At 38.5% G+C, this 27,674-nt stretch overlaps 1 protein-coding gene and 1 pseudogene across 50 annotated transcripts in view; both read right to left on the bottom strand.

The window, feature by feature from the left end:
* LOC127632138 (NACHT, LRR and PYD domains-containing protein 3-like) overlaps window positions 1-15,959 on the bottom strand; it is a 29,421-nt pseudogene extending 13,462 nt beyond the window's left edge.
* A 5,671-nt stretch (window positions 15,960-21,630) lies between these two features.
* The window catches only part of LOC127632132 (protein NLRC5-like), a 377,053-nt gene continuing 371,009 nt past the window's right edge, over window positions 21,631-27,674 (bottom strand). For all 50 annotated transcript variants that reach the window (XM_052110651.1, XM_052110666.1, XM_052110667.1 and 47 more), the window contains one exon: window positions 21,631-23,311. In XM_052110651.1, the coding sequence (XP_051966611.1) occupies window positions 22,123-23,311 (1,189 nt within the window). In that variant the 3' untranslated portion in view covers window positions 21,631-22,122. The remainder of the gene's footprint in view (window positions 23,312-27,674) is intronic.

Here is a 27,674-nt window from a genome sequence, read left to right as displayed (position 1 = left end):
TAAGGAAGGTTGGCAAAGAGCTCAGGGAGTCTGAATTCAGATATCCCACACAATTGCTGTGTGTAGTCTTCTCTACGAGGAATCTGTAGTCAGATATCCCGCACAATTGCGGTGTCATTTTCTATTGCCAGGTATATTTCTTTGACTTGTCTTCTATTTTTAGGAATGTTTATTTATTCTGATCGTGTGAAATTGGCTTTTATTGATTTTGTAACTTACATTTTAAATCCTACCTGGCAAATAATGTATTACTTTTTTATTTATTCTGTATTCATCTGAAATCATTTATCACCAGTAGATTTGATACCGCATGAAACATAACTAAATAAAACTATCATCTGGTTATGAGCAAGCAGTAGGCAGCTGAACCAGATGATATTAGTAAACCCTGCAACCTCGGACTATGAACGGACTGGCAATTTTATGTCCACGAGATCTATGTAATTAACATTTATGTTACATTAATGCATTTTGCAGACGCTTTTATCCAAAGCGACTTACAGTGCCCTTATTACAGGGACGATCCCCCCCGGAGCAACCTGGAGTTAAGTGTCTTACTCAAGGACACAATGGTGGAGGCTGTGGGGATTGAACCGGCAACCTTCTGCTTACCAGTTCTGTGCTTTAGCCCACAATGCCACAACCACCTCCACCAATTAATAGGCAGGCATATGACTCTAAACAACAATATTAGATGTTAACACTCACAGAGCTTTTCTGCAGTTCCTCACAGCTGGTACGAGTCTCTGTCGACCATCTCTTGATTTTATTTTGTATTTGTTGGGGTCTAACTCATCCAGCACCTCCTCTGACATCAGGATCATGTTGGCCAAAGTTGAACATTGTACAGGAGAAAGACTTTTCTTTGTTTGAGATTTTAAAAAGACCTGCATTTCTTCAACAACAGAATGATCTTTCATTTCAATCAAGCAGTGTGAGAGATTCATCCATCTTTCAGGACTGACGTTTTGTTTTTGACCTCGTTTGAGGTTTTGGATTATTTTCTTCATGATCTCTGGATTGTTCTCTGTGTGTTTCAGTAGATCCTGTAAGAGTCTCTGATTGGACTCCAGTGAGATGCCATGAAGGAATCGAAGGAAAAGATCCAGATGTCCAGTTTCACTCTTCAGGGCTTCATTCACTACTGCCTTCAGAAACACATCCAGAGGAACATCCTCACATCGAGTTCTGTGTTTTCCTCTCAGAAACATTTTCAGAACCTCACAGTTCTTGTGTAAATAACAGAAAAACACATAAAGTGCTGCAAATAACTCCTGAAAGCTCAGATGAATGAAGCTGTAGACTTTCCTCTGATGAATCACAGATTCCTCCTTAAAGATTTCAGTGCAGATCCCAGAATACACGGAGGCGTCAGTGACGTCTATGCCGCTCTCAATCAGGTCCTCCTCATAGAACATGACATTGCCCTTCATCAGTTGTTTGAAAGCCAGTTCAGCAAGTTTCACAATCACTTTCTCGGGATCTCTCTCTTCATACTTCTCATTCCTCATTTTGATCTGAATGAGCAGGAAGTGGATGTACATTTCAGTCAGAGTTTGAGGGATTTCTGCACTGTCGTCTTGTTTCAGGATGTTTTGAAGCACAGTGGATGAGATCCAACAGAAGACTGGTATGTGGCACATGATGTGGAGGCTTCTTGCTCTTCTAATGTGTGAGATGATTCTGCTGGCTTGATGCTCATCACTGATTCTCTTCCTGAAATATTCCTCCTTCTGAGGGTCATTGAATCCCTGGATTTCGGTCACACGGTTGATGTATTCTGAGGGGATCTGATTGGCTGCTGCTGGTCTGGAGGTGATCCAGATGAGAGCGGAGGGAAGCAGATCTCCTTTGATGAGGTTTGACATCAACACACCCACTGATGAAGTCTCAGTCACATCAGAAACTTTCTCACTGTCTGAAAACTTCAGAGGAATTCTGCTTTCATCCAGACCATCAAAGATGAACACAACTTTACACTCATCATAAATCTTTGAGAACAGATCATGAAGTTCAGGATGAAAGTCCAGCAGAAGTTTGTGAAGACTGTACTGGTGATCTTTAATCAAGTTCAGCTCTCGAAATGGAAGCACAAACATGAAATCTACATCTTGATTGGCTTTTCCCTCGGCCCAGTCCACAATGAACTTCTGCACAGAGACAGTTTTTCCAATTCCAGCGATGCCTTTAGTGAGAACAGTCTTGATGTTTTCTCTTCTCTTCTCCTCACATCCTGGTTCAGTTAAAGGTTTAAAGATGTCATTGCAGTTGATTGGAGTGTCTTGGAGTGTCCTGTAACTTTTCTCCATCTGTAAAACCTCATGTTCTTCATTCACTCCTTCACTCTCTCCCTCGATGATGTAGAGCTGTGTGTAAATCCTGTTCAGGAGGGTTTGATTCTCTTGTAGTTTGATTCCCTCAAATAAACTCTCATACTTGTTCTTCATGATGGTTTTGTGAGTGTCTTTGAGTCTCTGTAGGACATCATCCACTGCTTCTGTCCGATCGGACGTCCCAGATCTGTTCAGATCAGCTCTCTCCACACTGCAGAGGAATTAAGAAGAACAGAGGAACTAAGAACATTGAGACACTCAAAGTTTCAATCAGAATTTGCATATGGTCAGGGGGCATGATAAATTGTACTTTTTATTTTTAATAAATTGTGCTTGATTAACCTGTTAAATCAACAGCCCTAATTATTATTGATCTTATTCAACCTCGCCCCTTTTCAGCGCTCCACTCAACTTGCAGTTTGAACTGAAGCTACTGAGAAAAGTCCATCAAAATTGCATGTTGTATTTATTTAGTACTGCCCTGAAGAAGACAGACTGAATTTACACACATGATGTTCAGAAGTTTATATTCTCTTGGTGTTTAATATGGTGTGTTGCTTTCTCGATGATCAGTGACTGTTTGTGTAATAATTGTTCATGAGTCCCTGCTTTGTCCTGAACAGTGACGATGTCCACTTTTCTTAAGACCCCCCCCCCATTTACTGTACAATTATTTGGTTTCTCAGCATTTTCTGCACATTTCAGTTCTTCCTAACAGTGGCTATAAATGAGATTCAGCTTTTGACACTTGGGACAATTGAGGGACTATACCCTATATTGATGACCGCATCATCACCTAAAATACAGAGTTTGGGGCTAAATAAAATTTGAGTACCCAATCACACATAAAGGTCTGAACCTTCAATCAAAATTCTTGGATGTTAACACACCACCAAATAACATGGGTTGTGTCTATGTTCTTATTGGCATCATCAGCGGGTGGGTGTGTCTTTAAGACCAAGTCTATACAATCTAGAGGTGGTCCAATAGCGTCAGTGTAAAATTTTGAATTACATTAGGCGCACCCTTGCATCTCTAGATGCAGACTTGATGTTTTTTAGAATAGCCACACTACCTCCTCCAAATCAAAGTTTAAATCCATCAAAGTTGACATTTAAAGTGTCAACTTGAGTACGTAAGTGTCATTTAATGTCTCCAGAGCCTGAGGATTTTGAATTCTTTGACATGTTGTCTTCCTAGAACAGTTAACGGTCTGGGTGTATCGACTCTCACCGGTTTGACATAAAAAGTATTAAAACTTGCAAAGTGTGACTGACAGGATGACAAAGAGTGTGTGCCAAGTATATGAAGTAATTTTCATGGTAAGATAGATTTCAGCAGTTTTGCAGGAAGACAATAATGAAAGTATCTTCAAATAAACATGCAACACATCGTGATTGCTTCTCTTCCTTTCAGAAAAATCAGTGAGCCTATCAGCTGAAACTAGGGCATAATCACATTGTTTAGGTAATTGTCGGGACATTAAAAGGTTGATTTTATACAAAGTTGAGTGTTTCTTTTGACTTCGATCAAGTTCCAAATTAAGAGAAAGAGAGGAAGTAGTTTTCATTTAAGTTTTTAATTTACTGAGTGGATTATCTGATAATAGGTCTTTCAATACTGTTTATCAAGATCATGTGATCTCAAAATGGCAGCCCCCATTAGGAGACCCTCTCCATGTAGAATAAAACAGCTTTTATAAAGTTACTTAATTTAAGATTCTTGTAAAAATGTTTGTTTTAGAATAGGGTTAATTACTATATTTACTATAGTATTTTGGTTACAACTACACAACTATATAAAGACCAATACATTATTGCATAATTTGCATATTTACTAAAACTTACATATGCAGTTCAAATAGACAAATCTACTTATACTAAAATGAATCTTATTTGCATTGTTTGTACATTTGCAACACACACACAAACACACAAATGTTCAGACAGGAGGCCTCATTAATAAAATGTACGAACGATTTCAAATGAATTACGATGGAAGTCTGAAACTGACGTGAGAATGAAAATGCGTACATCAACTGACAAACATTTGTTTGTGCTTATGGTCCGGTGTATCAGTGCATGCTGACTTTTAGTGATGCAAATATGAAGTCAGAGACTGAATTAATTAATAAATAAATGAGTGAGCATGTTTACGTGAACAAGAATATTCTGATATGAGTCAGCATGTAGTCATATTTAGACTGTGTATGTTTAATGTACATGCTTTATGTTTGATATCTGTTGTAACATTATATTTATTTTAAAACAATAGATAGTTCCAGTTCTTGAATCTGATTGGACGAGAGACGTTCCATGAGAATTGATGTCTCAGAACATCAGCACTCTGACACGTCACTGTTTGTATCACTCCGCTTGTGTTCGTGGTATTCTAAACTAAAGTGTAAGAGCAGCACAGATGTGGAAAAGGGCAAGATGTGTCTTTTCATTTATCCTGTGACATTAAAGGAATATTCTGGTTCAATACAAGTGAAGTTCAATCGACAGGATTTGTGGCATAATGTTGATTACCACAAAACTTATTTGGACTCGTCCCTCCTTTTCTTTAAATAAGTTACCATGAGGCACTTACAATGGGGAGGACGTCCGCTCTGATGGATATTTTTACACAGAGAAAATAAGAACAGGAGACATTATAGTCCTTAAAACATAAATCAATATACAATACTGGATCTCACCTGTTCACTGAGTCAGCACTGAGATTAGAGGGATCAAACATGGAGCTGTTACCCATGGACTCTTCTTGATATTCTAGAAGTTTGATTCTCTGGGCCAGTGTTTTATCAGCTTCTTCATAGTCTGTTTCATCATGTGATGTATCTCTCCCTCTCTTTCTCCCTCTGGTGTTTCTGAGAAAAAGTGAAATAATTCTAATGATTTATCTCCAATAATGCTAAAGATCATCTCATGATCTCATCATTTAAAACATGTTAAACACATGCTAGCATCATGCTAACACAAGCTAGCAACACCTAGCAACGTGATAAAACATGCTATCATCATGCTAACACATGCTAGTAACACCTAACGAAGTGCTAAAACATACTAGCTAGAGTGCATCTGGAAAGTGTTCACAGCGCTTCACTTTATCCACATTTTATTATGTTACAGCCTTATTCCAAAATTTGTTAAATTCATTATTTTCCTCAAAATTATACAAACAATACCCCATAATGACAACGTGAAATAAGTTTTTTTGAAATCTTTGCAAATTTATTAAAAATAAAAAACGAAACGAATCACATGTTCATAAGTATTCACAGCCTTTGCCATGACACTCAAAATTGAGCTCAGGTGCATCCTGTTTCCACTGATCATCCTTGAGATGTTTCTACAACTTGATTGGAGTCCACCTGTGGTAAATTCAGTTGATTGGACATGATTTGGAAAGGCACACACCTGTCAATATAAGGTCCCACAGTTAACAGTGCATGTCAGAGCACAAACCAAGCCATGAAGTCCAAGGAATTGTCTGTAGACCTCTGAGACAGGATTGTATCGAGGCACAGATCTGGGGAAGGTTACAGAAACATTTCTGCAGCATTGAAGGTCTCAATTAGCACAGCGGCCATCCGTAAATGGAAGTTTGGAACCAATGGGACTCTTCCTAGAGCTGGCTGCCCGGCCAAACTGAGCAATTGGGGGAGAAGGGCCTTAGTAAGGGAGGTGACGAAGAACCCGATGGTCGAGCTCCAGCGTTTCTCTGTGGAGAGAGGAGAACACTCCAGAAGAACAACCATCTCTGCAGCACTCCACCAATCATCACCTGGCCAATACCATCCCTACAGTGAAGCGTGGTGGTGGCAGCGGGGATGTTTTTCAGCGGTAGGAACTGGGAGACTAGTCAGGATCGAGGGAAAGATGAATGCAGCAATATACAGAGACATCCTTGATGAAAACCTGCTCCAGAGCACTCTGGACCTTAGACTGGGGCAAAGGTTCATCTTCCAACAGGACAATGACCCTTAGCACACAGCCAAGATAACAAAGGAGTGGCTACGGGACAACTCTGTGAATATCCTTGAGTTGGCCAGCCAGAGCCCAGACTTGAACCCGATTGAACATCTCTGGAGAGATCTGAAAATGGCTGTGCACGACACTCCCCATCCAACCTGATGGAGTTTGAGAGGTCCTGCAAAGAAGATTGGGAGAAACTGCCCAAAAATATGTGTAACCTGCTAGAACATGCCATGTGACGAGTTTAGCCATGGCAAGCGGCAATCATATACACTAGTTTCCATTACACTTTTAAACATTCCATTACCATCATATTGAAAAATTTGTTTGCTCAATCTTTTCAATGAAAACAAGACTTGTTGTACCCACCCAGGGGTTAAATTAGGATGGAACGGATCGGAACGGCATTCCAGCACCCCCAATAAAAAATAAAAAAAAGACCACAAATATTTACATTTTTGCAGGCTTCAGCTCAGTTTGTTTGATGCATTTCATTGCTCACTTGAAAACACCTTTAATGTTCTTAAAAGTTAATCACATGAGTATAATGCTTCAGTCTAATCTGTGGTCTGCCATAATCGTCTAGTTTTAAGAGGGTTCACACGTGTTCCACATCTCTCTGTTGCCCATTCTCTGCTACATCACTAATAAATATGCAACCAGTGCTCCACATGGGGAAAAATGTATGCTGTTACTCCCTGTGGCATATTCTGAATAACTTGTAAATTGCACTTAAATTAAAAAAATTATATAAATTGCACTTATACAATGATAAGAGTCTTAAGCTTCTTGCTTTAAACTAAATCGAGAACATAAGAGTCCCTCAGGTAAAAAAAAACAAAAACATTTAGCTTTATACCACAATAAAAAGCAGAGGGGAGTCAAAATGTTGACTACCTTTTTATAAATGGCTGACACACTAAGTGGAGGGCAGTACAGTAAACTCTGTAGAACTTAGTAAGACTCTGGGTTTACTTCCAGGTCTCTTTGCAGCATATATTGATATGAAATAAGTGACAGTGCGTGATGGTGTAAATGTGTTTAGCTAGTGATGTGCAAGTTCTTGTGTTAGAACAGGAGCTGGTCAAAATGTTCAGATGCAAGTGTGCAGTGACTATATCTCCTACTGTAGAAAAAGCTCTTTCTGCAGATACACTAGTGCCAGGAATACATAAGTATAATACATAAGTGTGGGGATCGCTGTGTCAGTGTAGTATTTACGAGATGGGATGTTGTATCTCGGCTCCAACGTGCGCAACCCCGAAAGCCCTGCTTTTCAACAACCGAGTAAGGACGCAAATCCTTGGCAATAAATATTGCAATCGAATTTGTAATTCTCTTAGCCTTTTCGGAGCTGGGTGGAAGCTTTGACATCACTTGCTCGATTGTCATCTGGTTCGCAGCTACAACCGGCAGTTTATTTTCTTCCTCCGGGTGGAAACGTGTAATATGGGTTTTCATGTTTGTCGTGTTTCGAAAATATTTTATTTTAGTTTAACACAACTTGCGTACAATGTGTCTCTTATCTAACTCACGTTTCCCTTCATCTTCATAAAATACAAAGTGCTTCCATACACTTACATTAATCCCGAGGGTGCCGGTCGAATTTCCTGCTGAGCCACCTGTGTCTCGTGTTAAGTGCATGCCAAAAGACTGTCCGGGTGCTGTAGTTGCACAATTACGAGGCGAGTCTTTTGCGTTCCGTCAACATTACGTTAGCAAGAAACATTCATAAAATCGATGTTTGACGTTTGTAAATCGATTCAGAATCGTGCAAGTCCGCATCGTGATGCATCTAGTGATGTGTCCTCCCGTATCGAGGCTTCGAAGCGTGTCGAGTAATCCGGGATGATTTCTGTGAAGCACGTATCGAGGCTTGTGTCGGTGACGTATGTGGTGACGTTTGAAGCCTCGCGAGCCGCCTGTACCACGTGACTGCTTCAGGAAGTGGTTCGCGGTTTGGCGGTCTATTTGAAATATAAGGGCCAGCAAAATGCAATGGATTCCCCCTCACATTTTGTGGACTTGGGACTTTCTTGAGTTTGTTAGCGATCTATTCAAGCTTCTTTTTTTGCGATGGAACCAGCAAGAAAAAGGAGATTTTACCCTGTCTGGGAACACTTTGAGCTGATCTCACCAAATAATGTATTTACATTGTAATAATAACTAGTGTAATATAAATAAACGCGGCAACACAAGGTATTACTTGTTCTAATGTCTTTCTTCTTATTTCTGGTATTTTAAAAGGTGAAGTGTCTGTTGTGTCCCAAAGAACTTGGATACAACAACAACACCTCATCTATGCTGAGGCATTATAGAGCCCTGCACGAAAACAAGGAGACCAACCAAGGTGGACCAGGCTCAGGTAAGCCATTTTAGGATGCAATGATAAGACAGCATACCAACATAAAATGACATGGTATATTTGTATTAGACAACATTAACTGATACTGTAAATAATTAATTAATCTAATTAATGGATTTTTTGTCATCAGGAGAGAAGGATGTGGATGAGGGCTTGGTCAATATGGTGATTGAGGATTCCCAGCCTTTCACTATTGTGGAGGACAAAGGGTTCAGAAAGCTTGTTAAAGCTTTGAACCCAACCTATGTTCTCCCCACAAGGCAGGTGCGTATGTGAGCACATGTATTTTTCCCTTTTTTCCCATATTTGCCATTCCAAGAGTGTTCTCTTCTTTCCTTTAGGCTTTGAAAGCTATGGTGGAGGACAAATATAAGGAATCCAAGGAGAAAGCCAAAGCCTTGGTGTTGAAGGCCTCAGCAGTTAGTTTAACATCAGATATGTGGACCTCTATAAACACCCGATGCATATCTAGCTGTGACATGCCATTTTATAGATGCAAGCACCTCTTTGCAGTCTGTTGTTTTAGGGGTGCTGTATTTCCCTGAGGCACATACTGCTGAAAATTTGGCACAAGTAAAAGCAGCACTTATGTCACAGTGGGGTATTACAAACAAAGTTACTTGCCTTGTGACTGATGGTGCTGCAAATATGGGTGCTTGTGCCAAGGAGCTTCGTTTAGTGCCACACAAATTGTGTGGCGCATACTTTGAATTTGCTTGTAAAAAGGCTCTTGACCAAAACGCTGTGTTGTCTGTCATCCGGGCAAACTCAAGGAAGATAGTGGGCTATTTCAGGAGCAGCACAACTGCAAAGGTGAAGTTCTTTATTTCATTGCAATATTCTAAATGCCACTGTTTTGTGCTGCTGCAGTGACACTTGCATTAATCACTTTTTGATTGCTAATTTTACAGGAGAGGCTGACACAGGTGCAGGAGCAAATGGGCCAGCCAGCACTGAAGCTAGTTCAAGAAGTGGATACACGTTGGAACAGCACATACCATATGCTCCAACGTGTTTATGACCTCAGGGAACCTGTAGGAGCAGCTTTGGCAGGCCTTCGCACTGACGTTGCCCCACTGTCATCAGAACAGTACAATATTATTGCAGAATGTCTAAAAGTGCTGTCCCCATTTCATGATGCCACAGTTGAGCTGTCAGAGGAGAAGAGAGTATCCGGATCAAAAGTCATTCCTCTTTTGTCAATGCTACACCACACACTGGAGGAGGACATGGGAATTCTCCAAACTCCAGAGAGCAAAGCAATGGCTGAGAGTCTGAAGAGACAGTTACGGGAGAAGCTATTCACATTGCAATCAATGAGCATCATGTCACTGGCGACACTGCTTGATCCCAGGTTTAAAAAGATAGGCTTCTTTAGCCCCAATAAAGCAGCAGAGGCCGAGAAGAGGCTCACTGCTGAATGTGCTGCTGTTATTCGAAACAGCCCGTCCTCCTCCTCGTCCTCCTCACAACCACACACATCAGAAGCTTCTCAGCCTTTGACTCAAAGTAATAGATACTGGATACATTCTAATTGTTGTCTAATAAATGTCTAATTATTGTATTTAGTCACTTACAGCCTGTCTGTCTGTCTTAGGTAACAAACTGTGGCATCGTTTGGACACCACAGTCCTGCAGACTAGGGCTCAAAATGTCACTGCAGATGCAACAGTGGAGGTCCAGAAGTACTTGGGTGAACCAAACATCGCCAGAGTGGAGAACCCCTGGAATATTGGGAAAGACAGAAAAAGTATATCCCAACTTGTACCAACTTGCTATTGCTTTTCTCTGTACCCCTGCTTCATCTGTGCCCTGTGAAAGGGTATTTTCTAAAGCAGGTGAAATAATCTCAAAAAAAGAAACCGCCTGAAGCCGAGCACTGTGGAGAAGTTGTTATTTTTAAATAAAAATGAATAAAATGCTGACTGTGTCAGCACAGTCAAAAAATAAGTAACACAAGCACATTCACATGACAACGCTCTCCCTTGTTTCCACTTTTCATTTTGACCCTGTCATTGTATCATAAAGACAGACACCATATAAAAATTTATACTTTATGTATAAGCATCACAAACATCATTGATTAATTCATTCAATGCTTCAGACACCAAAGCCATAGTGTCATTATAATCACACTGCACGTTTTACATTTATTGTCCACTTGATGGCACAATAGAGCAAATGAAGCACCATGAAGCTTCGGCACATGAGTGAACCAATTGGATGTAACGCTTCAATGCTTTATGAAGCTTCATCTCGCCATCACTAGATGCATCTAAGAATCGATTTTTCCCGCCACCCCTACTATTGTGCTCTTTCACTTCAACGACAGCATGCACATAAACATGCATGAAATGTAAAAGTTTCTCCATGTTATTATGATTTGAGAATGTTCCAGGCATAATTTGTGCATCAATTAAAGCAAATAAATCTAAGCTTTTGTTCAGAGAATTTTAAAAATGTCAAATGTTAATAAATGTACTTATTTAATTAGTTACATTTATGCATTTGGCAGACGCTTTTATCCAAAGCGACTTTACAAGGACAATCCCCCCCGGAGCAACCTGGAGTTAAGTGTCTTACTCAAGGACACAATGGTGGTGACTGTGGTGATTGAACCAGCAACCTTCTGATTACAAGTTTACCAGTTATGTGCATTAGACCACTACACCACCACCACTCTATGTTCAGTTACTATGAAATAGTTCAGAATATGACTTTCTTCATTTTACATCATAACTTAAAAAAATCCACCCTTTCTACAGTAGGGCAATAATCAAATAAACAAATGTGTTCATGTCTTTCTACAGACTTTCCATTGAAACACACAAGATGCTGTTTGGATTTTATTTTTTATTTATGCTGAATCACATGATCATCAGGTTTTGTTCACGCAATCTCAGGTGCAGCGGTCATTAAAGCATAAATACATGTTTTGTTTGGGTAGGTGGCGACAGTGTCTTCATATAATTTAGCCGAATAATATTATACTGTATAGTAGCATATACAGTTACAGTAAAGCAAGAGCAGGATGGGCTCCACAACTTAGGCAGGTTCCTCGTGGTTTGTCTCACCACTAACTAATAACTTCAGGAGATTTTTCTTTGTCACAGTCAGCTTTGGCTTGTCTACTGGGGGATAAAGGTTCATGAAACCCCAAAACACATTTTTTGAGATGTTAACAAATATGTACATGTTACACATAATTGAAAACAATGATAGCAGACATTTTTATTTTTTGGTGAAGGTCATTTTTAAGTTGAGCCATTTCGTTCTAAAAAAAAAGTTGAAGCAACGTCACATCTGGTCACCGTGTGTTCCTGGGGATTCTGGGGGAGAAAAGACCTCCACCTCCTCAGAGCGTTCAGAACAGCTGAACCTGCTGCTCTCGGTAGGTGAACATATTATCTGTCTTATTGCGTTTCTGGCCCTCCCCTTTATTGCAATCTGCTCTCTTTCTCCACCTATTTAACATTCCACCTTACCACATCTGATTTCTGAAACCTTTTCATATCAGAGGTGTGAAGAACTCCTGCTGAAACAGGGGGATTCATGACACTTTAAAGACATCAAGGCATGACCTTCTGTAAAGCTGCTGTGAAACTAAATGTGTTATTGTGAAAAGCACTATACAAATAAAAATGACTTCAATGGACTTCACTAGTCCATGTATATATAATCCCTTGTACATTCCCATGTGGTTAAATATGTAATGTGAATGTTAACCTGGTCAATATTTGCACTCTCTTAGCATTTTAAGTTTTGTAATAGAATTGAGATGAATGTAAATAAGTAATAGTTTAGATCGCTTTGTGTTTATTCTGTTTAACTGTCTCACAATAAAATCACCAGATAAAATCACCCAATAAATGTTTATGATCACATCTAATCTTATCGCTGTGTGCATTCTGTTACTGACTCTCATATTCATTAATGTTCTACATCAGGGGTGCACAATTACAATTCAAAGAGGTCCAGTGACTAACATTTCTCCCCCCAAAGGTCCAAACCATTAAAACATCTAAAGTGCACTATGATTTGGGGGCATTTGTCGTTCTTGTACATGTATAGCTAATAAACAAAGTACTACATTTCAAAAACATTTCAACAATATTTATTGCACGTTTTCAATGCAGACACATTAAACATGAGGTAAAATAAATATGCAGCCTCATCATAAATAAAAGTAGGTCCATCACAAATGTTCTCATTTCAAGCAAAACAAGACGGCATCTTCACAAAAAATTTTTTTTAAATTACCGTTTCTGAAAAAAAGAGGTTTAAAGTTTATCTTTCCTACTCTCTCCCACTTCAATTCACCATCTCTCTTCTTTAGTGAGAGAAATGGGCTTTTGCTTGCCCTACCAGTAATTTGAACCTTGGCTGAAATGAGTCAGTGCCGTTCTCATGAGCATATGTTGGTGCTCATTGGTGAGTCCAGAATGGTACTTATTTTTAATGATCTTCATAGTGGAGAAAGAAGACTCACAACTGTATGTGGAGCCAAACATGGTCAAGGCCTGTAGTGTTACTTTGGTTAGACATGGGAAAACCAGTCTTCTTAGTTCAGCAATTAGACTTCAGTTATTATCATGAAAAATACTTAGCCATGCCCTAGCAACTATTTAGAGCACCCTAGCATCCATAACCCATTGACATCAATTCAAACTGGCTAACATTGATATCTTTGGATCAGAATGTCCTAGAGAAATGACAGTTGGCTTGTTTTACTTGGATGAGCAATTAGGCTTCAGGTATCATTTTTAAACTAATTTGCCATAACCTAGCAATCATTTCGAGCACCCTGTTATCCAAAACCCATTGACCTCAATTCAAACTAGCCAGAAACTGTCATGATCAGTTAAGGCACATTTCCGATGCACGTTACGGTCGACTCGACTCTGCTCGCTTTACTTTTCTGAGCTTGCTTTTCCACTGCACTTTAGTGCCTCCTCAATGTGGGTGGGATTATAGGCTGATCATCATAGTTGCGCCGCCTCTACTGCTGTGACATCATCTTAAACGCGACAAACATTACTGACCATAAACAATAACACGAGCGCTAGCTGTTTGCTACTAACTCATTGTGCTGCATAAAGCAGTGTTTCATGGTGATTTTACACAAGTGTAACAGTTAAATTGGCCTGGTTGTTTTAGAAGCTTTCCAATAGCTGGTCAACTAAATACAGTGAAGCTTTCAAGCATATGAGTATAGAGTTAACGTAACAAAAAACTACCATCCTCCATCGTGAATCAACGCCGTGATCGAGTTCAGGACACTCTCCCTCCCATTGCTCGCCATTTTAGATTGTGTCCATTTGGTTGAACCACTTCCATTTTTCATTGATGGTTCTGTAGTCACTTTAACTTTTTTAACTTTTCCCTACACTGTTGGTAGGTCTGAGCCATCTTACGTTGTTGTGCAGCAGTAGGTCATTTGCCTCAACTTCTTTCAGGAATTCTCTCAGCAGGTGATGTTGATAGAGATGAGGATGCCCAGAGGAAGTTGAGTTTCATCATTGTATTAATCACTTCAGCATACACTTCAGACAGATTGGCGCACAGGACAGACTGATGAATGATGCAGTGGTAAGCTATGAGATCAGGGTTGTCCTCTTTCAGCCGTGCCACAGCACCTCTGTCTCTTCCTATCATGGCAGGGGCCCAGTCTGAGGTGATGGAGACAACTTGTTTTAGATCTATTCCCATCTTTCTCAGCATCTCCTTTATGGCCATGTGTATGTCCTTTCCTCTTGTATGAGTCTCGAGTGGGGTTGCACCTAACATGTCTTCACAGAATTCCTTCTCTGTGATTCCTTATCACTCACATCAGTAGATTCATCAACAGCTAATGCTATGTACGGTGCACTCCGAATAGCTTCATCAAACTGTGTTAATACTTCCTCTGTTAGTATTTCACTCTTTCAAACTGGGCTTTGAGTTAGTTTATTTTGCATGCCCTCACCTCAGACTGCTGTGGATATGTTAGCTCAAAAGATTAGTGTTTTGTTTCATAGTGGCGCTTCATGTTGGCACTTTTTATTAGAGCCACGGTCTCTGAACATATCAGGCAGAGTGGTTTGACACTCGCTGCATAAGGATAAAGGCATATTTGTCTGTCCACTCCTCTTTGAAAGCTACATTTTCTGTAGTGATTTTCCTGACTTTTAAGCACGCCATTCTATTATTCTATAGCCGGACTGAGGTCTGCCAATTGTGCACCTCTATTCTACATCATCCCACATCAGCTAAACCACCTGCATCATGTTTATACTCACACAGGGTCAGAGGTCACTGCTCCATCACTGAGATCAGGGGGTTTAATCATGGAGTTGTTACTCTTCATAAACACACAGCTGGATTCTGGAGATGCTGCTCTCTGATGGTGAACAGCTCCATCCTCTCTCTCCTCATAGAGACTCATTTTAGAAGCAGCTCTCTCCAAAATATCTCATAATAATCTTCAGACCTGCATTTGAAGAACACAAACACACAAAAACATCAAGATACTGAACTGAAACTTTCACTACACTGATAAAAGAAACTAAACAGAAAGAACAACACTCAGAGCCGCTTCACTATCATACTTTACTCTCTAAATCAGCATTAAAAGATCAAAAATAACTACCAGACTTCTGCTTTACCTCATTTTCAGAACAGCAGAATGTAAATAATTGTGGGCGGATCAAATCCACTAGTGTGAATAACAGCTCAAACAGCCTCAAATACAGGTTTCTCAACTACATGAACAAGCAGAGAGGTGTACTTCTGATTATCCTCTTTATTAAAGTTTATATTTATTTATTTTATGAGAAAAGAAAAACATCTCAGGTCACACCATTGAGGATATTTATATCTAGTCGTTGTTTCTGGAGTTCATTTGATCTGACTGTCGTGAAAATCTATTAAACACAAAGACGAATGGATATCTCTCAGAAATATGCGACTACTGAAAATACTCTACAAATATAAAAGATTATGCGGCTTAAAATATCGACGTGTAGTGCTCGATCTTAAAATGACACACTGTGAAAAACTGAGTGTGATATAAACTATCAATACTTTATCTGATCACTAATATCCAAACATCCAACAAGAGTTTATTGCTTTTAAAATAGGCTTCATTATTATTATTATTATTATTATTATAACTTACTGTGATATGTGAAAATATCTTTAAGCCTCTTAATAATGTCCGGGGTAGAAATCAGTCACGACCTAATCCTTCCAATGTCACGACAGGTGAGATGAAGACTAATCATTGTAACAGGTGAAGTTACAACAGCGAACTGCGCATGCTCGTGTCTGAGTGAAACACGAGTCATCGTGCAGCTTCTTCTTCTTCGGTTTTATGGCGGGTGGCACCAACGCTATGGTGCATTATCGCCACCTACTGTGACTGTCTTGTTTTAAGGTTGCATCCTCTTTTTTACTGTTTACTTATTTAATTGTGCAGTTATGGTTAGTTTTAAGTCATAGACGAGGCCTTTTTGTTACTCAAAGTGACAGTTCAGTTACTACAGGGCCATTCTGGACTGTTCTATACATTAATTAAATACATGGGACAACATTGAACGTTCTCATGGCCATTCATTAAAATCATGATATAATATTTAATCACATAACTCGAATATATCAAAGTCCAGTCAGTGAATGATCAGCAGCAGTGACGTGCACGCGCTCATCTAGACGTAAACACGCGTTCTTCCTGACGTCATCCGCGCGTCTGGTGGGAATCTCACGGAAAGCCACATTAACGTTTTTATATTTTTGTATTATTAAACTTCAAACAAACAGAGTCAATGTACAGTCAGAACTGCAATAATACATACATTATAGACAGATAGATAGACAGACAGACAGATAGATGTGTGTGTGTGTGTAGCCTATATATATATATAAACATACAGAAATGGGGTAAGACATTATGTAAATATATTACAGGACTCACATATAGAAACTCTTTTAATTTCTTTCTTATTATGTGAATGAAAATTAGTCTTGATGTATATTTGAATTTCTTTTTCAAGAACCAAAAATAAAGCTTGGTATTTACTGGACTTACATTTATGTATATGAAATTTAGCAAAAAATTGTAATATAATTTATAATATAGTATTCTATCCTTTTATTTGAGGGGATAGCAGTAAAACCAAAAATAATGTTTTCTAAACACACAGAAAAAGTGGGTCAATTTTATCAATTATAAATCTTTCCAAAATGTCCTTACATGAGCACAGTGCCAAAATAAAAAAGGTTTCAGCCAATGTATTGCAAAAAGAAGAGTTTAAATCAATATCCTTTTTAAATTTACCAAGAAAAATATTTTCAGGGTAGTATTTTGAAAGTTATTTCCTAAACTTTATTTACTAATAAATATTTGTTTGGTAAAGTTCAGATGGCCTTCCATAATAAATCTTCCACCAGTCTATTCCAATAAACAGTACAGTTTGGCATAGTGACAATGTCTTTTTGAAGTAAGGAGCGAATAGTTTTATTAATATTTGAAACTTCAAAGTTTCCCAACAGCAGTATCAAATAAACCATCAGCAGAAGGGGGCGCAATCACACATCCGATCCTCGCATAGCGTCACATGACCTCTTCTTGTTTACTATATTTAACAGATTATGAAAGGAAACAGATTGATGATTGAAAATTGTGTGGTATGGTTCTTTTGGACCTTCAAAAAGCCTTTGATACAGTAAATCACTAAATACTTTTACATAAATTAAGTGTGATGGGTTTTTCGAATATAGTGAGGGTACAAATGGAAAAGATGTTTGGAAAAAAAAGGTCACTTTTGATCAAATCTAGACAGGTCCCATTTCCAGCAGCTATACAGCTATCCAACACCTTATACTTGAGTAAGCATGCTAAATTGCTAATTTGGTGAAAATCACTTTATATCAAACACAGCTGAAAGTTATTTGGTTTGTTAAATGAAGCATAACATTGTCTTTGTGTTTGTTTTTGAGTTGCCACAGTATGCAATAGACTGGCATGTTTGAAGTTAAGGGCACCTGAGACTCGTAGTGACGGATTAATTGACAGCTGCTGTCAGACTCTATGTTATTATTATTCCTCACACGGTCGCAAGACGACATGTACATGAATCTGGCGTGGTGAGCTGGAACCTGCTTACGTCAGCTGTCACCGCTTACGTCACGAAGTACCGCAACAGCCAATAGGAAAATGCAACTGCAGTAGCCACCATTCAACCTGAAGAGGGCAGCACTCAGACGTTTTTACACCATATATTGTAGAATTAAAACACTTTATACACAAATGTCAAAAAATTTACTTGAATCAATGACCAGTACTAATAAAGCCCCATGCTTACAGATCATTAACTAAAAAAAGTTGGTTTAGGGTTTAGTTACCCTTTAATGTAGTATTAAAAAATAAATTAATATTTAATTTAGCCACATCCTTAGTGTGGCTTCAACATTTTTAGAAAGGTTGTGCATAAACAGATGAGTTTGAAGAATTTTATGAATTTGCAGTCAGGTTTTAGGAGGGCTTATTCCACAGATACTTGTTTACTATATTTCCCCCCATTATTCCCAATCCCCAACCTGACCCCCAACAAACATCCCTGTTGTCAAAGTCAAATTATACAACTATATATATATATATATATATATATATATATATATATATATATATATATATATATATATATATATATATACACACACACACAGTCAGGTCCATAAATATTGGGACATCGACAAAATTTTAATCTTTTTGGCTCTATACACCACCACAATGGATTTGAAATTAAACGAACAAGATGTGATTTAACTGCAGACTTTCAGCTTTAATTTGAGGGTATTTACATCCAAATCAGGTGAACGGTGTAGGAATTACAACAGTTTGTATATGTGCCTCCCACTTTTTAAGGGGCCAAATGTAATGGGACAATTGGCTGCTCAGCTGTTCCATGGCCAGGTGTGTGTTATTCCCTCATTATTCCATTTACAAGGAGCAGATAAAAGGTCCAGAGTTCATTTCAAGTGTGCTATTTGCATTTGGAATCTGTTGCTGTCAACTCTCAATATGAGATCCAAAGAGCTGTCACTATCAGTGAAGGAAGCCATCATTAGGCTGAAAAATCAAAACAAACCCATCAGAGAGATAGCAAAAACATTAGGTGTGGCCAAATCAACTGTTTGGAACATTCTTAAATAGAAAGAACGCACCGGTGAGCTCAGCAACACCAAAAGACCCGGAAAGACCACGGAAAACAACTGTGGTGGATGACCGAAGAATTCTTTCCCTGGTGAAGAAAACACCCTTCACAACAGTTGGCCAGATCAAGAACACTCTCCAGGAGGTGTATGTGTGTCAAAGTCAACAATCAAGAGAAGACTTCACCAGAGTGAATACAGAGGGTTCACCACAAGATGAAAACCATTGGTGAGCCTCAAAAGCAGGAAGGCCAGAATAGAGTTTGCCAAACAACATCTAAAAAAGCCTTCACAGTTCTGGAACAACATCCTATGGACAGATGAGACAAAGATCAACTTGTACCAGAGTGATGGGAAGAGAAGAGTATGGAGAAGGAAAGGAACTGCTCATGATCCAAAGCATACCACCTCATCAGTGAAGCATGGTGGTGGTAGTGTCATGGCGTCGGCATGTATGGCTGCCAATGGTTCTCTTGTATTTATTGACGATGTGACTGCTGACAAAAGCAGCAGGATGAATTCTGAAGTGTTTCGGGCAATATTATCTGCTCATTTTCAGCCAAATGCTTCAGAACTCATTGGACAGCGCTTCACAGTACAGATGGACAATGACCCGAAGCATACTGCGAAAGCAACCAAAGAGTTTTTTAAGGGAAAGAAGTGGAATGTTATGCAATGGCCAAGTCAATCACCTGACCTGAATCTGATTGAGCATGCATTTCACTTGCTGAAGACATAACTGAAGGGAAAATGCCCCAAGAACAAGCAGGAACTGAAGACAGTTGCAGTAGAGGCCTGGCAGAGCATCACCAGGGATGAAACCCAGCGTCTAGTGATGTCTATGCGTTCCAGACTTCAGGCTGTAATTGACTGCAAAGGATTTGCAACCAAGTATTAAAAAGTGAAAGTTTGATTTATGATTGTTAATCTGTCCCATTACTTTTGGTCCCTTAAAAAGTGGGAGGCACATATACAAACTGTTGTAATTCCTACACAGTTCACCTGATAAATACCCTCAGATTAAAGCTGAAAGTCTGCAGTTAAAGCACATCTTGTTCGTTTCATTTCAAATCCATTGTGGTGGTGTATAGAGCCAAAAAGATTAGAATTGTGTCGATGTCCCAATATTTATGGACCTGACTGTATATATATAAACACACTACATTTTCTCAACCGACTTCTTGAGGTATCACCCTGGAATGCTTTTTAGTATTGAAGGAGTTCCCATCTGTATGCTGGGCACTTATTAGCTGCTTTTCTTTATTATTTGGCCCAAGTCATCCATTTCAAAAACAAAATTTCAAACATTTGAGCATATGCCTTCAAATCAAAAGGTTTTTAAGATCATGGGAACCATTTCAGTCAAGTGACCCAAAACTTTTGAACGGCAGTGTATATATACATAATAATAATAATAAATCACTATATATATATATATATAATATAAATCCCTCTCCACAGCCCCTCCCAGAGAGCCTTCCTAAAAGGTCAGTGTGGCAGGGCGGAGGGCGGGGCCGGGTCGTGATACTACACACCCGGTCTCGTATTAGGCTAATTATGCCTCCGTGAGGTTTAAAGGCTGACTGCAGAGGGCCGTGCGGGAGAGAGAGATCGTTAGCTGACATGTCCGTCATATGTGTTTGTGTCTTTGTTTTAAGTTTACCATTAAACTATCATTTATATTATCAAGCCGGTTCTCGCCTCCTCCTTTCCATTGAATACGTTACAGTCAGATAGATGCTCCATTTCATATTAAACACCCCCAGGTTGCCTAGCCTATCTGACATTTCCTTAAATGCTGCCACCCTGTCCATCTCTGTGAACCACTCCCCAAATGAGGGCACACCAGCCAACTTCTTTCCCCTCATAATGATCTGTCTACCGATCATGACACTGGCTAGGACCAAATTTCTTATGTATTTATCTCCTATACTAATGACCGCCCTATCGCCTAAAATATAAAGTCTGGGGCAAAATCAAATTTGAATAATACATCACACTTAAAACTCTGAACCTCAACCAGAATTCTTGGATCTTACCATACCACCAAAAAACATGAATTGTGTCCCCATATTCTGATTGGCATCGCCAGCAGGTGGGTGTGTCTTTAATACCAAGCATATACAAACTAGAGGGGGTCCAATAGAATCGATTTAAAAACTTGGATTGCATAATCTCTAGATGCAGACATGGTGTTTTTTAGAATCTTAGCCCACACTCCCTCCTCCAATACAAAGTTTAAATATTTCCCATAATCTTTTGAGAGAAGTTAAAGCTCTATTCCCCAGACTCTGAATTCACACATTGATGCCTCATGGCCTTTTCCAAAAGCAGTAATCACCACTTCTAGAGTATCTGCCACTTTATAAATACCTAAAGAATTGAGATCTGGGAATCCCAAAATGTTGAACCACAGTTTCAAAGGATCTCAACACTTCACTCTCAGATGGGTCACGTGCATGTTACCCTCCCTCACAATCCACTGTCCAGCAGAAAGGGGACTTATTAATACTTAATTTTGGGTTCAGCCATATGCTCAAAGCAACATTTAAATAAATATCCGAATTAAACATTCTGTACTTTTTCCCATACTGCATGCAAATGCGAGATAGTGGAGTGTAACTTAACTTCTCCGGTTAGTTTGATAGAAAGGATTTGCAATTGTTTTTATGTGTGGACATTGTAGGTGAAGTAGTATTATCACTGACAGAGGACCTATTGCCAGGAATGTCATCTATATTATATAATATTAAGGACCACAATGGAAATCATTTTTTAACTTTATTGTGTTATCCTTGACAAAATTTGTATTGTCATATTAATCAAAATAATAATAATAAAGAAAAAAACATTTTTTCTCTCTTATCTCAAGAATAAGTGAGCACTAAGCCCCAGCTTCTTCTCAAAATTTAAATATATACACTAAACTATATATTGGCAAAGGACATATTTGAAGTTTCGATACACACAAATGCATCTGGTAGTTCTGACATTAAACATTGGGTAGTAAGCAACTCGTCATTCATTCATTGATACATTCTCATCCAAAACATACAGCTGTTCATAAATCTTGTATTGTTTTAATGTGCCATTGTTGGTTTTCACCCCAACCACCTCACCATAATTTTAGGTCCCCGTACTAAAACAAATAGAGTTTCAGCACATTAAAGTGTGACAGCAGAAATATTTTCAAATTGAAAATTTTTAAATTATGCACTTCACTTATAAGGCTGTTTTAATTACATTCACTTTGAGGTTAAGGAGTAGAACCAGACAGATCTTCTAAAAGGTAGTGTTCCACTTCATGAAGTATTGAGATGAATTTAGCTTTTACAATGCTACCACCCGCACGCACTATGGTACAGATCTCTCTCATGCTGTCCTGACATGTTGAATTAGTATGTGTAATACCTGCATATTGTTCACCAAGAATGATTCGCTGCTCAAGCAGTTTATCTGCAACAGGTCTCACATTTTGAACCCTTTCAACAAGAGTTCCCCAGTGTTTATCAAAAAATTCAGCTTTATCAGTTTCACTCTTCAGATGCGGCTCATCTTTCTTTGGATTTATCTGGGCAAGTTCATCCTTCTCAATTGTTGCAGTCCAGACAACCTTTTGATCCTCCTCTCTGATGAGAGTCATTTCAATATCATTCTCCAGTTGTTGCTTTATCTTGAAGAAGTTTGGGTCAATACCACTTCTGAGTGTAATCCCTTCTTTGGGATGGACAGAAGCACCAGGAACATTAAGCAGGTGAGGTGTATTTATCCGAAATGGCCTGTCAGGTCTAGGATGGCTGATCTGATAACTTGATCTTTCATTCTTCTCAACTACTTCTTTAGAATGAGAATCAAATGGAAAAATGTAAACATGGAGAATGCAAGGAACTTTACACCGCATATAGAGAAGAAGATCACAGTGTTCCTCACATTGTATTATCCAATCTATAATAAATGTTTTAAAGGAGAAGGAGGGTTGGAATATTTTGCCATGAAAACGAGTCAACTCCACTGGCTCTACTGATATTCCTTCATCTTTTACACTGAGGACTTTCACAGCATCTTTGAGAGAGGGGTCAGAGTCTGCTAAACAAGCATAATGAGGCAGATGGGCTTCTTCCAATTTCCCTGAGATCACAGTCACATCAATCACAGGACCAATCCGGTTATACTGCAGCCTTTCCAGCTCTTCATTGAGGAAACGGCCATCCACTGTGTGGTACTGCAGGGTGACATCACAAACACAGACCCATCGCATTCTGGTCCTGATACACTCGTAACGCCCAGGTTGAGTGCTGACCTTGAACTTTGACACTCCTTCAACTGTAAAGACTGATGGCTCAATCTGAATCCACTGATCTGAATCCACTATGTGAACACAAGACTGACAGTTCTGGAGTGGATGAAGATTCAGTCCAGAAGGTTCAGGATCAGAGAAGTTCAGCCTGTAGAACAGAGAAGAAGAATGAAAAAGTGATGTTTCATACATATGCAGTTCAAACACCAGATATAACACCAGAGTAACATGGTTCCCACAGTTATGGAAACTTGGAAATATCGCATCATTTTAATATAATAATTTTTAGGCTGGGAATTAATACAATCTTAAAAATCATGTTAAAGTCATGTAAATTACTACAATACATATGTTTTTCTTTTTATATTCTGCTCAGATCTGTTCTGACTAAATCTGGTGTACAAGCGCAAATTCACCAAACAGTTGCGCCACTATTGTGTGTAATATTCTTATTCACTAACCACACGCAATCTAGTCTAAGCAGTTGCAATCAGTGCTGAAATAGCGCCTTGTATTCAGTATTTAAAATAAGTCATTGCTAGGGTGTATGTTTGGTCGAAAAGTTGGTAGGGACACATTTGGAAGGAGGACATTATTTGAAATGATGTATTAAGTATAAATGCGAATGTCTGGTAATACAGGCAAAATATCAATTTTTTATATAAATCTCATATAAGTCTCATTCCCTATTACTCTGGCCAATCATATTAAATTGTAACCCCCTTGTTTTATTAAAGAAAAAATAAGTTTAGACCTGACTAAAGATTTACAATGAATGCATTAAAATAACAGGCCTACTGCAAGTTAATTTGATATATTTAATAAATCCTACATATCGTGCAGCCCACCATTAAATTCTTAATTTGGGTTAGCAATTTGTTGTCTGCGCAGTTCTACTAGCATCTCCTTCACATCTGATCCACCCCCAGTTTTCAAAAAAGACTGCGATTGGTCCATCCTCAACAGCGCTGAGGAAAGTAACAGGTGCCATGTAACAATGCCGATTATGTGCTGCTTTAGAAGACGTTGGAGAATAATTTATAGATGAATGTTTTAATAGTCATTTTTAAAACATTCATGTAAAATGTAAATAAAATCATTGTATAAAGTTAGAGTAATCTTGTGTGGTAATCTTGCCCAAATGTTGGTTGGGACATTTCCAATTTTCTGAAAGTTAGGGACATGTCCCTACCTAAATCTACGCCTATGAGTCATTGTCATTCCTTTCTGTTTAAACACACCTTCTTGCTATTTGTGAATTAATGCTGCCTTCATGTGCTATCGGAATTATCCTACTTCCCACTTTTGAAGTGTTAATTACGAGTTTGTCGTGTTCACGTGATTTGTTGTCAGAAAGAACAGGAAACATGAACAATGCCAGATTCATTCATACATATTTCTTGAGGAACATTTATTTTGACACCATAATACATAACACTCAGTTAGCTTGTTGACGATAATGGAATTTTGGTCAAATACAAGCTATTTTTATGGTGTAAAAATTTACAACATGCATCAAATGGTTGCTGATATAAATAAATCAATATGACCAAAACGGTAAGCGCTAACAATTAGCTGTATTTAGAAAAAATTAACAAGACATGTCATTCACTATAGAGACCGTACTCTCCTCCACCATGTTAAAGTTTACAACTCATCTCGGAATAAAAATCAGGTATCAAAATTATCTCAGAGTTTCAACCATTGTTACATTTATATAGCACTATTCTGACACTACATTCAAAGCAGTGGCGGCTGCTGGTCTTTCAAAGAGGGGAAGCTCATTTTCATTATTTCATTTATAAATAATATACATCATTATTTATTTTTTATATGTACACCCATACATGTTAATATATATATACAAATATGTGTGTGTGTGTGTGTGTGTGTGTGTGTGTGAGACCCTAAATTGCCTTGAAGGGTCGTTCATGTGCAACTTCCGAATGGGAAACTCATATTTATGATAATTCCTATAGCATGTGAAGGCAGCATTAGCTCATTATAGACTGTGCATCACTGATAAATATAGCCCAGGGCATTTTACATTTTTCTATTAACACTAGATGAAAGCAGGTGGTAAAATAAATTGTATTTCAAAGTGATGTTTGTGATCAGTTTTCAATTGATCATGTCAGCATTAAATCAAAAATTGCTCAATTGATGGAAAAGAGTGTTATAACTTAATGTATCCAGATGCCACTCAGAATTTATGAGCATGTTTGTACCATTGATTGAACAACAAGCTAAAAGATGGCACTGCAAATGGTGCCTTATCCAGTCAGTTTTACAAGGGACGAACTGCTGAACATTCAGCAGGACATACCAGATAATCTTTTCCCAGTTTTTGAATATTCAGACGTTTTGCTGGACATTTTAGACGGAGGCGCAGCAGTGTTGTTTAAATGCGCTACCAGACGCAGGTGAGGGAGACGAGCCAGTGTGCTGGTTAAACTCCATCATCGTGGCTTTCGAACAGCGTGTTACATCTGCCGGGCTTCCATCTGTTCATAGATGATCACATCGCGGAGTTAACGGGGGAAACCAGAGGCCATGTAACATGAGTTGGTGTACAGATGTAACAACGTTAAAGAGGATGTGCTGTCCTAATTTGGAAACACTATTTATTAACTATAAGCTTTTACTTCAGTTATTATTATTCTTGGGGATTTTAACAAAGCAAATCTCATACCTGAAATGCCTAAATACAAACAGCACATTACATGCCCCACCAGAGACAGAAATATACTGGATCATTGCTACACAACCATAAAGGATGCACATCGCTCTGTCCCTAGAGCAGCTTTGGGACTCTCTGATCACTGTCTGGTTCATCTTCTTCCAACCTACAGGACATTTTTTTAAATCAACCAAGCCAAAAGTAAGGACTGTAAAGAGATTGACCAATGAAGCAGAGTGGGAACTACAAGCCTGCTTCAATTGCATGGATTGGAGTATTTTTGAGACTGCAGCTACAGACCTGGATGAGCTCACAGATACCGTTACATCAAATATCAGTTTCTGTGAGGATATGTATATCCCTACTAGGATATTTTTATCATTTAACAACGATAAACCATGGTTTACAGGAAAACTCAGACAGCTTCGTCATGCCAAAGAGGATGCTTACAGGGGTGGGGATAAAGTATTGCACAATCAGGTCAGGAACACACTGAATAAGGAAATCGGAGTGGCCAAAAGAAGTTACTCTGAGAATCTGGAAAACAAGTTTTCAGCTAATGACCCAGCATCAGTGTGGAGTGGCATGAAACAACTCACAAATTACAGGACTCCTACCCAGGCCCGGACTGGCCATCGGGAGCACCGGGACAATTCCCGCTGGCCTGGTGACTAAGTTGGCCTGCTGCCAGCCAGCGTTTTTTTTATTTATTTTTTTATTTTATTATTATTATTTTATATTACTACCTTTACCAGTGATCATTTTTGAATTCGTCATTCAATAAAATTATTATGAATATTAATAACAATAAATAAAAAATCATGAATCTGTTAGTCTTGACTGGCAAGGCTACGATTCGACTTTACGCCTCAGACAAACGGTTAAACAGAAAATGCGAGCAGCACCCGATGATGGAGAGAAAACGGCCAGGTGGAGCAGAGAGGGAAAGGACAAAAAAAAAAAGAGTGCAGGTCAGTTTCATCTGTAAATAATTTTTTCTTCGTTAACTTAGTATTGAACTGCTAGCAAATGTAAGCGGTAGCGCCCGTCTAACGTTACATTCGTGGAGAAATCAAAACAAATGAGTGCACACAGAAAACTCACAGAAGAAATGTACTGAGGTAAAAATTCTAATTGTTGTTTTTTTATTTATAACATGATTTAGTTTAACATAACACAACTAAGGGAGCTGTTTTGCTGAATATTATCACGATTGAAAATGTTACATTGAATTTATTGTTCAATAAACAAGTAGCGTAGTTAATATTTATTATTAAGTTACTTACATTTTAGACACAAACCATATGAACTGTTTTTGTTCTATTTCACCGACTAAAATAGTTCCAAAGGAAAGCTACAGCAGCGCGGTGTGAACGGTGAAGCGTTTTGAACGAATCTTTTGTATGAATGACTCACTAATTAAGATGGTCACTTGCCCCCACCTAAATGTTTTTTTTATATTCAAACTTTTATTTAAAACATCAATCTCATAACATTATTTATTGCAGTTGTAATTGCAGTGCACATTTTTTAATTTGATGGGTAATAGCCCTATAGTGTCTTATTATTATAACTGAATTTATTGATCAAATGTAAGAATTTGACATGAAAGATGATGCATACATTTAATAAGGTAATACAAATTAACTTTTTTTTCTTTTTCATCAAATGAAGGTGGAGACTAGCACTAGCTGTGGTGCAATGATCACACATCATATTCAGCCAGGGAGTGAGATGACAGGTAGAAGCAAAATAAGAAAAGAAAAAAATTAACATATTGTATGAAATATAGTGTTGCTAAATTTTGGATATTTAAGTAGTTTTAAGATAA

This window comes from Xyrauchen texanus, chromosome 38, assembly GCF_025860055.1.
Source record: "Xyrauchen texanus isolate HMW12.3.18 chromosome 38, RBS_HiC_50CHRs, whole genome shotgun sequence".
Classification (NCBI taxonomy): domain Eukaryota; kingdom Metazoa; phylum Chordata; class Actinopteri; order Cypriniformes; family Catostomidae; genus Xyrauchen; species Xyrauchen texanus.
The sequence above is the reverse complement of the archived record's forward strand: the minus strand, read 5'-3'. Positions and strand labels throughout refer to the sequence as shown.